The 15,497-nt window shown below is 48.3% G+C and overlaps 1 protein-coding gene across 3 annotated transcripts in view; it reads right to left on the reverse strand.

Moving 5' to 3' along the window:
• Window positions 1-15,497, reverse strand: part of FBN3 (fibrillin 3) — a 119,476-nt gene that overhangs the window by 53,368 nt on the left and 50,611 nt on the right. For all 3 annotated transcript variants that reach the window (XM_054182291.1, XM_054182292.1, XM_054182290.1), the window contains exons 7-9: window positions 13,432-13,629; window positions 11,898-12,023; window positions 88-213 (exon numbers count right to left, since the gene is read on the reverse strand). In XM_054182291.1, the coding sequence (XP_054038266.1) occupies window positions 88-213; window positions 11,898-12,023; window positions 13,432-13,629 (450 nt within the window). The remainder of the gene's footprint in view (window positions 1-87; window positions 214-11,897; window positions 12,024-13,431; window positions 13,630-15,497) is intronic.

Here is a 15,497-nt window from a genome sequence, read left to right on the forward strand (position 1 = left end):
GGGTGTGATTTGCAAGTCATCAGATCTGGGTTTCAGGGTGTGGTTTCTCCCTATATTTGGGGTCCTGAGATCAATTTAGCATCTTACCAATGCAGCGTGATCCATCAGGGCTGGTCATGAAACCACGGGGACACGTGCACACGTAGCTGCCCGCTGTGTTGGTGCACTCGCCGCCATCACACACGCCAGCGATTGCGCCACACTCATCCACATCTAGAAAAGAACAAACCAACAACGATTATGTTTCCCTGCAAACCATCTCCTTTCCCATCAGCAGTCTGGATCCAGGACCAGAGCTGGGATCACAGCTGGTGTTATGGGTTGTCGTGGGATGTTTGAGAGTATACGTGGCCTCCCAGCAGTGGATCAGCACAGAAAACAAGAAGCAAGACTCCCCAGATAGTGGCTTCATGGAGTCCTCTGCTTATCTCTACTGACAGCACGGGCCTTTGGGCAGGCTGATCTAAAAGGTTGAGCTCCTTGGAGGACAGAAACGCGTCTGCGCAGGTGCGTGACTGCCTGGCCAGCAGGTCCCTCTGTGTGACTTGGAGGCCTCTCTGAAAGCAGAGATGCTACATCAGAGACAACATTACGGTTTTAAAAAGCGCCAGGCTCCTGCATTATTCACCGAATTTCTCCATACGGGAGGGATTCAGTTCAATTTTAAGATGAGTACATTCGGGCATCTAAATACAGGTGGAAAGGCCTCTGTACTATCAGTTAGGCAAGGGGAGTCTGGACATATCACTCTGTGGGTTCAGCTCCTCAATCAGCAGCCCTAATTTAGTGCGAGCTGATTTGCATAACAACGCCGTGAGCATGCCATAGTTTGAACGATTTATCTCGTCACAGGGAAGATTAGTGAGACAGAGATATACTTTGAGTCCTCGGAAGATCACACCTCATTATCCACGGCAATCAAAGAAACCCCATCCACGTCAGCAAGCCCTGCCACCCACTGCTTCTGCAGCAGCTGCTTCCCCAGCAGCCCCCTGCCGTGTGTGTGACCACACAACACACCAGCGAGGTCCATCTCCCCGCATGGAAGAGCATGGAAAATAAGGACATTGTAAAAGATTTTGTCAAGGCGCAACATCTGGACTCAGAAATAGACTCCTAGAACGGTTTGGGTTGGAAGGGACCTTAAAGCCCACCCAGTGCCACCCCCTGCCCTGGGCAGGGACACCTCCCACCAGACCAGGTTGCTCCAAGCCCCGGCCAACCTGGCCTTGAACCCCTCCAGGGATGGGGCAGCCACAGCTTCTCTGGGCAACCTGGGCCAGGGGCTCACCACCCGCACAGCAAACAATTTCTTCCCAATATCTCATCTCAATCTCCCCTCTTCCAGTTTGAAGCTATTACTCCTCGTCCTATCACTACATGGCCTTGCAAAAAGTCCCTCTCCAGCTTTCTTGTAGGCCCCCTTCAGATACTGGAATACATACAGAATCATAGAATGGTTTGGGTGGGAAGGGACCTTAAAGCCCACCCAGTGCCACCCCCTGCCCTGGGCAGGGACACCTCCCACCAGCCCAGGCTGCTCCAAGCCCCGGCCAACCTGGCCTTGAACCCCTCCAGGGATGGGGCAGCCACAGCTTCTCTGGGCAACCCGTTCCATACTTCAGATACATCAGAGGGACCAGGCAGCCCCAGTGCTCAGGCACACGGTAATAATTGCTGAGAGATTACAAAAGTACTGAAATTTCGAGGCAATCACCCCAGTGTTGTAGCTTCTGCCATTTGAACTTAGGATGTGCTCTACAAGCCTGTCTCTAGGGTGGAGACATGGGAGACCCTCCCCACAAGCTGAACACGGAGACTAACCTCATTGCCAAGATCCTGGATGCCCGAGTCTGGATCCTGAAACAAACCCATATTTGAAACCTTGTTCACAGTTAGATTTTAATCCACGCTGGAAGAACTGAGCTGGAAAGATGAGACACTATAGGCTTTGCTTTGAGTTCTCCAAACTTCCCAGGCCATTTATATTACAACCTCGAGAACATTCTTGAGTTAATTATTTCTTTGGCTCTTTTTGTATTGGGTATTTAAAGAGCTTCATATCCTTGTGAAAGTTCTGGTTAACAACTGATGGGAAACCACACAGAAAGCCTGAAAAGTGCAGCTTAACCAAAGCCAAACTGTGACAGAAAAGGGTGAGGACAGAGCAGGAAATCCAACACTTAACTATACAGAAGATACAGAGAGAGACAGCCTCTAAATTCTGTCTGCAGCTATCACTTGGGGTCCCAAACTTGGGAAAATGAAAGGGAACGGAGTGGCAAATCAGCAATTTTGAAAATGGCAATCTGTTTTCCACAAATTTTGGTCAAAATTGTGAATATAATTAAACGTATAGGGCCCAGCCATGCTTGTGGGGCACTTGACTCTAAGGATTTGCCTGTGATCACGGTTGTAGATTTTTTTCTATTGCCAACTGAAACCTGTTTCAGAGGCTGAGATGGAATTAGATCCAACCTCTCCTTAGTCCACCCAAAGCAGTTGGTTGGTGGTCATGGTTCAGGTGGTGCTAAAAGACAAGAAGAAATATTTGCCCGAGAGTTTTACAGTGGCAAAAAAAAAAATGTCTTGGCAATTGGGAAAATAAATTATTTCTGTTAAGCTGCTCTATTTATTGTATTTTCAATCTATCATGCTGTTGTGAATGGATAAGGGGATTTTTGTATGCAATTCAGACGCTGCCTGGGGCTGGCAGGAAAGTAATGAAAAGGAACTGGTCAAAGTCTCCTCATTCGAGGCTTTTTTCCTGATGTGAACAGCACAACAGCCTCGCACAGCCTGATGGCCTTCGCATGTGTGGAGGTTAGAGCTGCTGCGGGGCAAAGAATTATCTGCAAAAAAAAAAAAAAGCAGAACAGCAAAGACCTCTCACCTGGGAGTGGGAACGGAGGATGCCTTTGGAAGAGCTCATCTAGCAGACGTCAGTGATGAAGGCAACATACACGCACGGGAAAGAGTTGCCTGAACCCACCCCATCAGGGCAGGGGAGGGACTGAACGAAACCTGATGGAAGACCTGGCTGTGATGGTGGATATGAGCCACAGTGACAGATCTGAGAGATGGGCGAGAATTTTTTGGAAGGGAACGGGTGTGGTGAGCTGTGTCCTGTCCAGTGTGAAACTGAGAAAAATCTGAAATTTAGGAAGGCAATCATGAGACCCCACCCAGAGTACTGCTGCCAGCTATGGGGCCACCAACATAAGAAGAACATGGAGCTGTTGGAGCAGGGCCAGAGGAGGCCCCGGAGATACTGGGAGGGCTGGAGCCCCTCTGCTGTGAGGACAGGCTGAGAGTGCCGGGGGGGTTCAGCCTAGAGAAGAAAAGGCTCCGGGGAGACCTTCCAGCCCCTTCCAGTCCCTAAAGGGGCTCCAGGAAAGCTGAGGAGGGACTCGGGATCAGGGAGGGGAGCCATGGGACGAGGGGGAAGGGTTTTACACTGGAAGAGGGGAGATTGAGATGAGATCTGGGGAAGAAATTGTTTGCTGTGAGGGCGGTGAGCCCCTGGCCCAGGCTGCCCAGAGAAGCTGTGGCTGCCCCATCCCTGGAGGGGTTCAAGGCCAGGTTGGACGGGGCTTGGAGCAACCTGGGCTGGTGGGAGGTGTCCCTGCCCGGGGCAGGGGTGGCACTGGGTGGCCTTTAAGGTCCCTTCCCACCCAAACCAGTCTGTGATTCTGTGAGTCTAAATGCCTGACTGCAATCTCACAGTGCCATGCAGTGGCTGGCGATGCTAGCGCAGCCCTGAAGATGTACAGGAGAAACACCAAGCAGAAGCAGGCAGGTGATGTTACCACTTGACCAGGATCACTCCTGGATGCCACAGCTCTGTGCGGTGTCAGCTCTCACAACGGGGTGTTAACAAAATGGATCGGTTCAGAGTCCAGGGGGATGACGCAACGCCTGGAAAAAACCTGCCTTTGGCTGCAGGGTGGGATAGCCATGGACATCTGATGATGACTGTTAATTCCCATCACCACAAAGCCCCCATCTGGTTCTGAGGCAAAAGAGGGTCCACACTGTTAGACCTCTAGAGGAAAAGATGCAGAAATGATCTGGACAGTGGTGCATGTTGAGTTGTGGTCAGATGTGTTAGATGGTTACAGCGCAGGCATCTCCATCCCAGTTCTTCTAGGTGCCATTTGCACTCAGCAGAAAGCGATCAGCTCATCCAGGCAGTAACTCATCTCATCTGAAGGGAAATGTCAGAACGCAGCCAAAGAGTTGTGCCCTAACAGTGATGATTTTTCCCTGCGAAGTGAGACACAGCGAAATTCATCCCACCCAGCTCAGCGACAGACACCGACAATCTACATGTTTAAGTAAAATGAGCAGAGCTGCCGTGTGAAGTGAGGGATGTGATACAGAGAGAGACCCCCCCTCCATGGGCGCTTCACGTGGTCAAAGAAATAATCTTCCATCTCTCTTCACACAACCTGTAACACACACAAGCATCTTCTGTTTTACTTTGGCTGCAACTCCGAGTCCTGAGGAATCAAGTGAAACCTCCATTTCAACACGCACAAAACTAAGCCCAAGTGCCCAGGGCAGGTTCTACACTCATCTGTCGAGAGGGGAAGGTGCGTTCCTGTTTGGCTTCTCAGGGACTCCAAAATGAATCTCACAGCTAGCCAAAGATTTCAGCCGCCTTTTGCAAGCGGCAGAGACATCGCCTCTGTCCTTGCAGTGTTCCTTTAGCTCTTTGATGCTCAGAGCCCCTGCAAAAGACAGACTTGACTTGAAACCTGGAAAGGCAGCAATGCAAATCCACCGAAAACGCTTCCCCCACCTGGGCCCCTGCAGCGAAAGAGATTTTATCACTACAGCCTGCCCTGTCCTTTAATTACAGGCCTGTGTTTGGTTACAATTTGCAGAACACTGGAAGGGAAAGAGCTTTTCGAAGCAAACGCTGGTTGCAGTATTAGAAATAACAGCTTCAAACTTCTGCGTCTCTCTCCTGAAGTTTGCTGCATCAGGGATCAGGAGGCCAGCGGACAGACAGGCATCTTGTTAGATCAATACTTATGACACAGCATCAGGCATCCAAGAAAAAGCGTACGTGTTTGTGGGGGCAGCAACTACATTCCATTCTTGAGGAAAAAAGGAGTTAATTCAAAAGGTTAAATCAAACTGCCACTTTTTTTCCCCCTCCTTGGAAATCCTAGCTCAGACGAGACCACTGTTAGCAACCCAAGAAGCCGAAAAAAAGCCAGTTTCTCAAGCCTACTCGCACATCCTGTACTTTGAGAAACTGAGCTCTGGGCTTTGTTGTTCTTTCAGTTCTTCCCCACCGCATTTGCCTTCTTTAGTTTCTCTCTGTAAAGCGTCTCATAGTTTTGATTCATTCAGAGCCGAAGCCCACGGAGAGCCTGCCACAGTGGGATGGATATGTACACCTCTCATTAACACCCAGCTGCCAGCTCCGGGGAGGGAATTCTTCCAACTCCAACCTGGCTACTTCACGACTTTTCCAACTCTCTGTTAAAAATTAAAGCAATATTCGGCGCGCTTTGCTCTTCAGACAATGGCAGAATTCAATGCAAACGTTGATTTTGGACCCGGTCTCCAACTCGCTGGGTTGGAGTTGGCCTGATCATTAAGGCTGAAAATGCTGGAAGCCAAAGGCTACAGAGCTTCAGAAAGAGAGTTGCAGACGGCGAAGCCCATCCAAGTCGGGTGCCCACAGACATGTCGAAACCCCAACCTTTCCATCGGCTAAAAAAAACAGGACTTGATGGAGAAAACATCTCCGTGTCACGTAGCAGAGGTCATGCCTCATCAGCCCTCTCCCGTGCAGTGCACGGGACTCGCAGCCCTTCCCTTCCAGAAAGCACAAAGAAACCACAGAGGAGAGTAATGGAACCCTCCAAACCACACCAAATCCATGGAAATGAGCTCTTAATGGATCCAAACAATGAGCTCTTCTGTAGACATTTTGTAAGAAAATTGAAAACACGCTAATAAAATGGCTATCGTGTTCCATTCGTGAGGAAAGCGGGCCAGCCTACCCGCTCTGCTCATGGAAAATGCAGGAAAGCTCCCTCCGATTCAGAAACATGAATGAGATTCAACAGAGGAAAAAAAATAGAGCCTTGTCTTCATTAGCAAATTTGGAATTTTGCGTGGTGGTGACAAACGCCTAGCCCCTAGGGATAGAAGTAGCATCTAATATGTCACCCTACATATGCTAAATATAAAGGGGTGACTAAAACGAGGTGAGATCAGTAATTAAAGGATTTGTTGTCCCTTGGCAGAATATGTCTCCTGGAGATGCCAAAGACCATCAAGAAGGATCTACCCTGGACGGATTTGAAGAGAGCTCGTCGCACAGAGCATGCAGAGCCTTTCGCTCCCTTGCCTGGTGTTTCTCTGTGTACTTTTTTGTATCTTGTATGTTATCATCCTGGAACAATTTTGGATGTGAGACACTTACTCCTTTGGGGGCATCGGAAAGCATCCTGGGTCAGGTACTGACATTACAGACTTCACTGATAACAGCTGGCTTAGCATTTTATTATGCAGTAGAGGAAGAGCTATTAAGAAAAGAAGTTCAATTATTGGCAGAGAACAACTAAAATTATGGAAGGAAAAGCTTTATGCAGTCAGTGATTCCACCCTTAAGAACATGCCATGGAACGGTTCCCTTAAGTGTAATTTTTATGGTTGCTTCCAGGATAATTTAAGGATGTCACTCTGTGTAACAACCCCCCGCTTCCCTACGATTTATTGATAAAGGTCTTTGTAGCAGGAAGAGTGTCTGATTTCAGCTTTGATGTTTCCTTTCTTCATTTTGCGCCATTATTGCCAGGAGGGCTTTCTTGTGTCCTCCTCAACAATTCTTTTCTCCCAGCAGCGTTAAGAAGTCAGCTGGACAGAAGCATGCCCTTCCCTCGGTGCTCACGCGCTTCTTTCCCTGCAAACCTCAACAGACCCTTCCCTTTTCCAGTTTTCCCATAAACCAGGCATAGTATCCGTGAATTTAGCCCTAAGCTGGCAACATCTGCCCTCCTGGCTCATCTTTTCATCCAAACACAACATAAATGCAATTCTTCGGCACTCGCAAAGCTGGCTTTGTCTAAGGCGCTGGGTTAAGAGATCAGCCTTCCCCTTCCCCAGCCTCCATCCACCCCCCCACCGCTCTGTTTCTGCTTCTATCTTTCAGAAAATAAGCAGGCAACTCTGTGCCAGAAACTTCTCATTCTATGTTGCACAGCCCCAAGCTCAGGAACTCTTGATCCCTCCGGCTCCCTCAGAATACAATGAACAAAGGCATAAAATAAGCCACTATTTGAAAGTGTCACATTCATTAGAGATGAGCTGCAGAAATAACTCTGGAACTGAGCAACCCTGAATTTGGAGGATATTTAGGTTCAAATCCAAACTCGATGTCATGCGCACGTTTTCGCGGATAGAAAAAGGACATCGTTTTCCTTCTGGGGTTGACCAAAATTCATCCAGTGCATCCAGCTGCAGCCCCCTCATGTGCTCAGGAGACCAGGGCCTGAGCTGGCCTCTGTTATCAGCGTCAAAGATCTCGCATAAGAAAAGCATCTTTATTCTTCAGGGATTCAGGGACTGAAAATGGAGCCTTAATTCCAGGTGCCATTTGTGTGAAGAGATAAGTATCACTACGGAAACGAACAACATTATCTCTACTCCTGCCTATTCCCACCAATAAACAGCCCAAGGAAGATTAGTGGTACACGCTGCTGCTGTTAATGAGGGAGACATCATTAATCAGCAGACACAGTGACACGGGCTCTGACCTTTGGCTCAAACGCAATCCCATCTGCTGACTTCACTCCCCAGGAGGAATCTTCTAAGCAAAAAATATAAGCTCCTGGGAACCAGGGAAGAATTTAACATAGACATTTAATCTACTTTTAATATTTCCTGGACGCTAGGCTTGGATAAGGAATCTGAAAACAAGGGGAAACCATCTCCTCTTCCTAAAGCAAGACGGTCTCAGCGCAAGCTGAGAAATCACTCCTTTCACCAGCCATAAAGTTAGCGCAGACAGACTCAACAGGGGAACTCCTGCAGCTTTGAGATTTTTCAGCTTGGAGCACACCTGGATAAAGAAAATATCCTCTTAAGCTTTGTGGTCGTTATTTTGATTAAAAGCCTTGGCTCAGTGAGGAGGTTGCTTGGACTGATACAGCGACTTTGGCAGCACAGTTTCAGGAAATCAGGAATTCTGTGCTCTATCAGCTGTACCAAACAGCTCGCTCCTGAGGTATCAAAACACGCAGCAAACTGAGACAGGGCCCCCATCTTCCCATGTTTATAAAGTGTTGGCATCGGCTGAACTCCTTACAAGATGCTGGCTCTTTATTTCCTTATTCACATAGTTGGAGTGACTCACGTGGGGTACATGTCCTAGAGGGGAGCGGCGATAACCCAGACAAAGGTATCCCCTTCACCTCCTGGCCGCCTGGTGGGGACACGCCGGTGATTCATGTCTGGGAAACAAGCCCTCAAAAACAATCTCAACCCTGTCACTTTAGAGCATCCCTCGTGTTTATGTCATTCTCGCAGAAGGATCCCTAGGTCAATAAATCATACCAAAGAAAAGCATCCTCTTTTGGTGGTCTCCTTAGCAATTGAGGTAAGATAAGTGATGGAACAGACACCGTAGATGCTGGAGATGTCTCTTTTTATGGCCATCCAGGAAGGAGAGTGAAAGGAAGCTGTTTATGGCCACATCATGCTGCTTTTGCAGGCGTTCTGGGAAGCGGGGACCCACGCAGAGGCCCCTCGCATCTGGATGACAGATTCAGACAATGGATTGTTTTTAATCTTGGTATATGGGAGATTCCAGCTAAACTGATTTCAGATGTGCTTTGCCTGGTCCCCAGCCAGCACGGGTGAAGCAGACCAAGGCAAGAACAATTTTTTGTGTCCTGAGGTTGGTTCTAGTGCAGCCCATCGGCCAGCCAAATTGGCACAGGACATCACTGGGCACGGGGAACTGGTTCTTCACCTGAGATGTTTGTAAAAAGGCTGTTTTGGATCCTAACAGTTCCAAGCCTTTGGATGCCAGAGCACTTGCAAAAAACAACCCTGCTGTTAAAATTTTAGAAAGTGTCCTGGCATCCTGCCAAGGAAGATCCACTGACACAGATGTCTTCTCAACATAAAAGGCCATCCATCCCCCACCGAAGGATCAACCTCCGTAGCTGGTGTCTCACGTTGGACAAGTTTTTCTGAAGGGCTGAACCCAGGTCACACGGCATGCACTGACATAAAGACTACTAGAATTATACTAGCAAGGAAAATGTCTGGGTTGCAGGAGGGTGAGGGTATGGGAACAGTCACCTGGAAGCAGTGACGCTCCTTTCCCCGAGAACTGACTGTTGGGAGAAATCCCATGGGACAACGTATGCTGGCAAACCCACAGTGCCATGGGGCGGGTTGCTGCCATGCCGACTGCTCTCTCTGCGTAACTTTGCCACCTGGAAACAAATTGCAGGTTAAACATCTGGATTCTAGTGCTTGTCTTGGTTACAACAGAGCCTTGGAGAGGAATGAAAGGGAAGTGGAGTTCCTGAAGCCCAGCTAGGTGGGACGCAGTCACACCAGCACAACGAACACGTTTTATCCCCAAAATAGCAAACACAGGCCAGCAGGGTTTCATTAGGGTATGTGGGAAGGAGCTTTAACAACCAAGGCAGGAAAAGTTTAATGCTGTTTTCCTTTTCATTTGCCAGATGTTTGGAAAATACAACAAATGTTTATTCCCCTACTTCTGAGAGGTACAGAAGGTATGGCAAGGCCCACGAGAATCGCTGCAAAAAGCTTGGGGGGAGCGTGTCCTTTCTATAGAGGTCTGCACGCCTCTCGGAGACATGCCGAGCCGTGATAAAGGAGATGCTGAGACTGGACCTTAAGGAACTGGCGCCAGACTCTCACGCAGAGCGCTCAGATTGGTGGCACTGTGAGTGTTTAACATACCAACTGCACCTCATCCTACCTGTGCTCCAGACTTTACGCAGAAGCGTGTGCCTTACAGCACGGACACAGACACCAAGACATTGCCTCTCACTGTCTAGGCGAGTCCTGAATTGAACTAAGTAATACAGCAGACCAACTTACGCTGAGTCCAAGATCAAAGAGCAGTTCTAGGGGCTGCCAGAACCAGGCGGAGTTCTGCCTTAACTACCACAACTGCTCTTAACATTGTTAAATTTTCACACCCCAAATGAAACTAGTCCTCTGCTCTGAGGATCAGGTTATCTGGCCGTTTCTAAGCAACTCCGCTAACCACCTGGAAAGTATTTCCCTTGAAAATGGCAGAGGTCTCTGCACCATGTTACCAGACCCCGCTGAGCTGTTGAGACTGGTCCTTCCTGTTTCCTGCAGTCCTACGTCCAGACGCAGGGATCTGACTGCCGACGCTGCAGGTCTGCTTGCCCACGTGTTCGGAGCAGAGTTGCACCTGCAACTCATCATCCGGGTCCTCAACTGAACTGGTTTTGGAAGGTAATTAATATTTAAACTCCTGCAACTTCTGTGCTGAAGAAGAGGCAAAGAGGAGTTTCTGCCAAGTTCCCTTCCATCAGGTTGGGAACTTCGCCAGAGAGTTTGAAAGTTGACTGCACTCCCCAGGCTGCCACAGCACCAGGCTCAGGCTGATGCTCAGAGGCCGACTGCGTTCCCCACCGCTTGGCTTCCAGCTACGGTAGCTCCGTAGCTACTGCTAAAGCAATGATGTTTTAGAGCATCCCTAACTGTAAGCACAAACCAAGCCTTCGAAGCACTGTATCATTTCCAAGAGAGATGCTGAGGCTGAAAAGGTCACTCCCATTTACAGTTCAGTTGAAGATGAGCAAGGTGCATCCTACAAAGTCACCAGAAAGACAGGAAAACCAGGCACAGCGGGCAGGCCGTCTGCAGACAAGCCTGGGTTGGCGAGATGGTTATGCTTCCCCATCAGGGCTGGGACGGTAACAGGCCACTGGCTCAAAGGAGGGACACTCACAGACATGCTGTTGGCTGGCACTTCACGTCTCTAATACCAAACTTTCATTTGTGCCTGCTTTGTACTCGAGGACAAGGTTCAGGTTCTGGCCAACATGTCAGTTTGGAAAAATATCACCAAGGCAGTGAAGCAACACTGCATTTACTTGCTCCACACCCTCATCTCACGGAATCAGACCTTCTGCACTGCACCGAGAGCCATGATGTTATTTCTGGTTGTCTTACTCCATCATCATCCCAGCGAGCCAGACTGCACCCGCTCTGCCTTCCTTCCAGTTACTCTATTGAACTAGAGGCAGCAAGTTGCAAGCTGCAAAAAGACAAACATCAAGCGGCTATAAGGAAAACATTCCTCACCGTGACAGTGGTGCAACCCTGGGACAAGAGCCCCAAAAGAAAAGGCTTTGAGTTTTCAAAACTCAATCAAACTGAGAAACACGAGCAACCCGATCTAGCTTTGAAGCCAGCCCTGATCTAAGCAGGAGGCTGAACTAAAGCCCTCCAAGAGGTCTCTCTTGTTCAATGAGCCTGCATTGCCATTAAAATACCTTTCAGAAAACACCTGCATGAAAAAAAGAACTCTTTCTAGTTTAAGAGAAGATCAGGCAAGCTCTTTTCCTTATTTCCTTGCCTTGGACTGCAGGAAGCAGACAAACAGACCAGAGATTCCTATCGCAGTACATTTTCTAACATGCCTTGATGCTTGCAGTGCTCCCTCCTAACTGGAAGCTAGGATCAAGGCTGGCATGGGCACTGTTGCCCACCTCTACTTTGCCAGCGTTGGAGATGCCCTGTGAGTGGAGAGATTCTCAAGTTTTTAAATGCTTTTGTGCTCTCGGAGTGTGCCTGGGATCCCAGCGCAGGGCAGCCTGGGGAAGCCGCGCGGAAGTCTGCAATCTTACCTTCACATCTGTGGCTGGTCTCGCTCTGCTTGTGTCCCGCCGGGCATTTGCACTCGTAAGAACCCACTGTGTTGATGCAGTTACCACCTTGACAGAGGCCAGGAATGGCTTGACATTCATCCACATCTGCAGGAAGAAGAGCAAAGACGTTAGAAAATGAAGCCATTGCCACAGATGAATGTTCAATCCCAGCATGGTGGGAGTACTATGAGAAAGAAGCAGCTTTCCTCCAAGTAGGTGAATTTACATTTGATAATGCAATTACCCATACAATTACATTAGAGATATGGTGAAGGACAGAAAATGGACAGAAAGGTATTGCTGCCTTATCCACACAAGCAAGAGGGAGACAAAAATACAGTAATGTTTTCCAAAGCAAACACCAATGTGTCTACCCCATCATGGTTCATTCCAGGTTGGTAGTTGAGTTGAGGACGAGAATTGCTTTGGTGGGATGTTCTCCTGCAGCCGTCAGAGAGCAACATTTGCTGCAGGGCAGAGAGGGGAACCCACGGACTGTAAGGTTTTGTTCTTCAGCCCCGTCCCAGGAAGGCTCATCCTGCAGCCATGGTCTCCTCATCTGTGAGGGGACACCCTGCTTTCCAAAGGACCTCAGGAAGGCCTCAGTACTTGCTGCTAGAACCAGCACGTTGGTGTGCTGACATTATTTATACTCCTGTTCTGCTCGCAGTAACAATGAGTGACAAATCTATTCAATAGGCCAAGCTCTCCTGAAGAGATTGGGACCATAAAACGGAGATTACATTAAACAGCAAGAGAGTTCTCCTCTTCAGCCTTCCCAATTTTATCCTACAGACACTGGCCAATGTGGGACTTGGACTGTAATTCTGGCCTTTGATCATGGCAGGTGAAGGCTGAAATTAGTTGCAGATGCAGAAAGGAATTCATGCAACTCTACATGGAGAGCCCTGCAACCCGTCAGTGGGGAGAACCAACAGCAGCTCCAGAAAGGCTGCCAACAGGATCTGCTGATGGGAACTCCATGGACAATTCTGCTGGTTTTGTCTGGGTGTCCTAGACATTGAATGCAACATCTAAGCATGTGACTTATGTACATTTTAATTGCTTGTGCAACCTCAAAGGAGTTATGGCTTCTGTTCTGAACCAATAATACAATTTACAGAGCACTAGTCACCCGATACAAGTGCTGATCATGCTCCAGTGCTGGGACAGAAGCTCCAACAATGACAGCAGCACCACAGAGTGAGGGCGTATGGAATGCTGCAATTTGGTTTTAAACCTGGAGAAACACCAGCCTGATCCACTACATCTTGTGGGATGGAGGATTGCCACAGCGTAGACAGAATGTTTAAGTAAGTGAGCTAAGATGATCTTAGGTGAGCCCATGAGAGACTCAAGGTCCACAGTGATGCACTGGGACACACAATGATGGATTTAGCAAAGTTTACACAGAGAACTGTTCTCTGTATTGGGGCTCCTGACAGGCATTCGTCACTTGCCCTTTCAGTGCACATGAAGATGGATAAGGGAACCTCCTTTTCATGAGATTTACCTTGGCAGGCTCCAGTACGAATGTTGGGAATGAAACCTCGGCGGCAGGGGTGAGGTTGGGCAGGGCACATCTCACATGGGTGACCCCAGGCCCGTCCAATGGTGGCACAACACATGGTCTTGGTGCAGACGATCCCGCTGAGTTGGCCCTGGCACATCTGGTTATTTACTTGGCTGAAGCAGGGACCAGTACGATAGTCTGAAAGGGAACAAAAACACCCACAGGTTGGATCAAGACACAAACACAAGATTTTCTGTCTAACACACAGTGTCTATTCCTCCTCCTACCAGCACAGTCGTTCAAGTGCAAAGTCAATAAGTTCTGGAAAAAAAACTTGCAATCATGAAAAGAACAAAAATCTAAGTCCAAGCTGGAGACCAGTGCTGGACACAGTAACCTTCTTTCTGCTGTATGCTTCATGTGATCACCTAGAGGTTCTCCAAGCCAGCTCTTCCTGGTCTCCCTCGGGCTCATCCCAGGAACTATAGTTATTCTATGCCTTGAGTCAGTCCCGTTAAGTACTGGCCCCAGAATGAACTCAAAACATGAAACACCAGGCAAAGAGGCAATTTCAGGGCCGCAAGTTCACCTGTTCTGTGGAACTGCTGGGGTGGGCAAAGCAATCAAACCTCATTTTAGTTAGGGGCAAAGACGCATATGGAGATGACGTGGTAAAAGAATCTCATGGACAGCCTTAGGGTCTGACAACCCATGGAACATAAACACGGAGGATGATGGAGATATCTTCCTGCCGGATGACTTCTACTTGGCTCGCAGAGGAAGGGTCCTAGATCTCACCCACAAAACGTCCTGGGAGAGAATTTCCAAACCTTTCCCCGTGATGTCTACTGTAAATCCCACAAAGGGATTTCTACGCTCCCTGACAGTCTCTGTGAAGGCAACCTCCTGCACTAATACATGTCATTGTGATTAATTTCTTCGGTTTAACTCCTAAAGGTCCCCTGACAATTTTAACTGGATCTTTAAAACCCAGACGCTGCAGAAACAACCAGCCTGTTTCTCATTCCCAACAAGGATCCTCCTATCCTTTAAAACCAAAAAGATTTTGAAGGGCTTGTTTGCACTAAAAGGAATGTGGGTTTGCCACTGTCTGGGCTCTTGTGACCCTCGATTAGGGATATTAGCACAGCAGGCATTCATCAGGAAACAAAATTCTTAAACAAGAGGGTTTTTTTCCTTCTACTGGGAATAGATGATTGCATGCAAGTGTTTGATCTGTGGCTGGAAAAAAGGACCTTTAACCATGTTATTGTCAGACCAGAAAATTCCACATTAACTGTCTGAGGAAGCTGGTCGAATAGCCGTTATTTCAGATAGTCTGGCTGAGATTTGCAAAGTTGCTTAGGGAATTTTGATGTTGGAGTGCCCAGTAATTAGTAATTGACTGTGAACCCAAATCCCTGCATCAGTACCCGGATTAGCCCACAGCTGTCTTTGCAGTGAAACCTTTGGATTTGACATGCGAAGCAACAAAAAACTCGCGTGAAAAATGGTTAGACCTAAATCACGAGCAGCGCTGGCATCCACATCTACTATTAGTTCTGTTTCCAGAAATGCCTCAGTATAACGTAGGCACTCCACAAAGCAAAGCTCCGTTTCTTGGCCTGCACGTTCTCAGATATAAGTCTTTCCACACATGATCCTTGCAATCAGCTCCCTTCTATTTAAAATCCTGACACCCATGTGCAAAGAATAAAAAGCAAGGAAAACCACTGAACAGACGGTTTGAGACAGAAAGCTTTCTCCCATAGGCTATGTTTGCACGACAGCCCCGTTGGCAGAAGCTCCGTTTGCGTGAAACCACGACAGAGTGCCTTTATTGGGCTGTAAAAGTTCATCTGGAAAGGCTGGTAATCAGGGCAGGCTTTAGACTGACAATCGCTGTGTTGATGTGCCTTCCTCGCCGCTGTTGCTCGCGCCCCGTAAAAGCCGTGTGAGGTTCACCTGTGTTATAATTGTCCCAGCCGGCACCAGGGCAAGCATAAGCTACGCGGAAACCACACAAGAAATTCCCCTCTGTCTCTGGGAAAGAATCAATTAGCACA

This window comes from Rissa tridactyla, chromosome 22 (assembly GCF_028500815.1).
Source record: "Rissa tridactyla isolate bRisTri1 chromosome 22, bRisTri1.patW.cur.20221130, whole genome shotgun sequence".
NCBI classification, from domain to species: domain Eukaryota; kingdom Metazoa; phylum Chordata; class Aves; order Charadriiformes; family Laridae; genus Rissa; species Rissa tridactyla.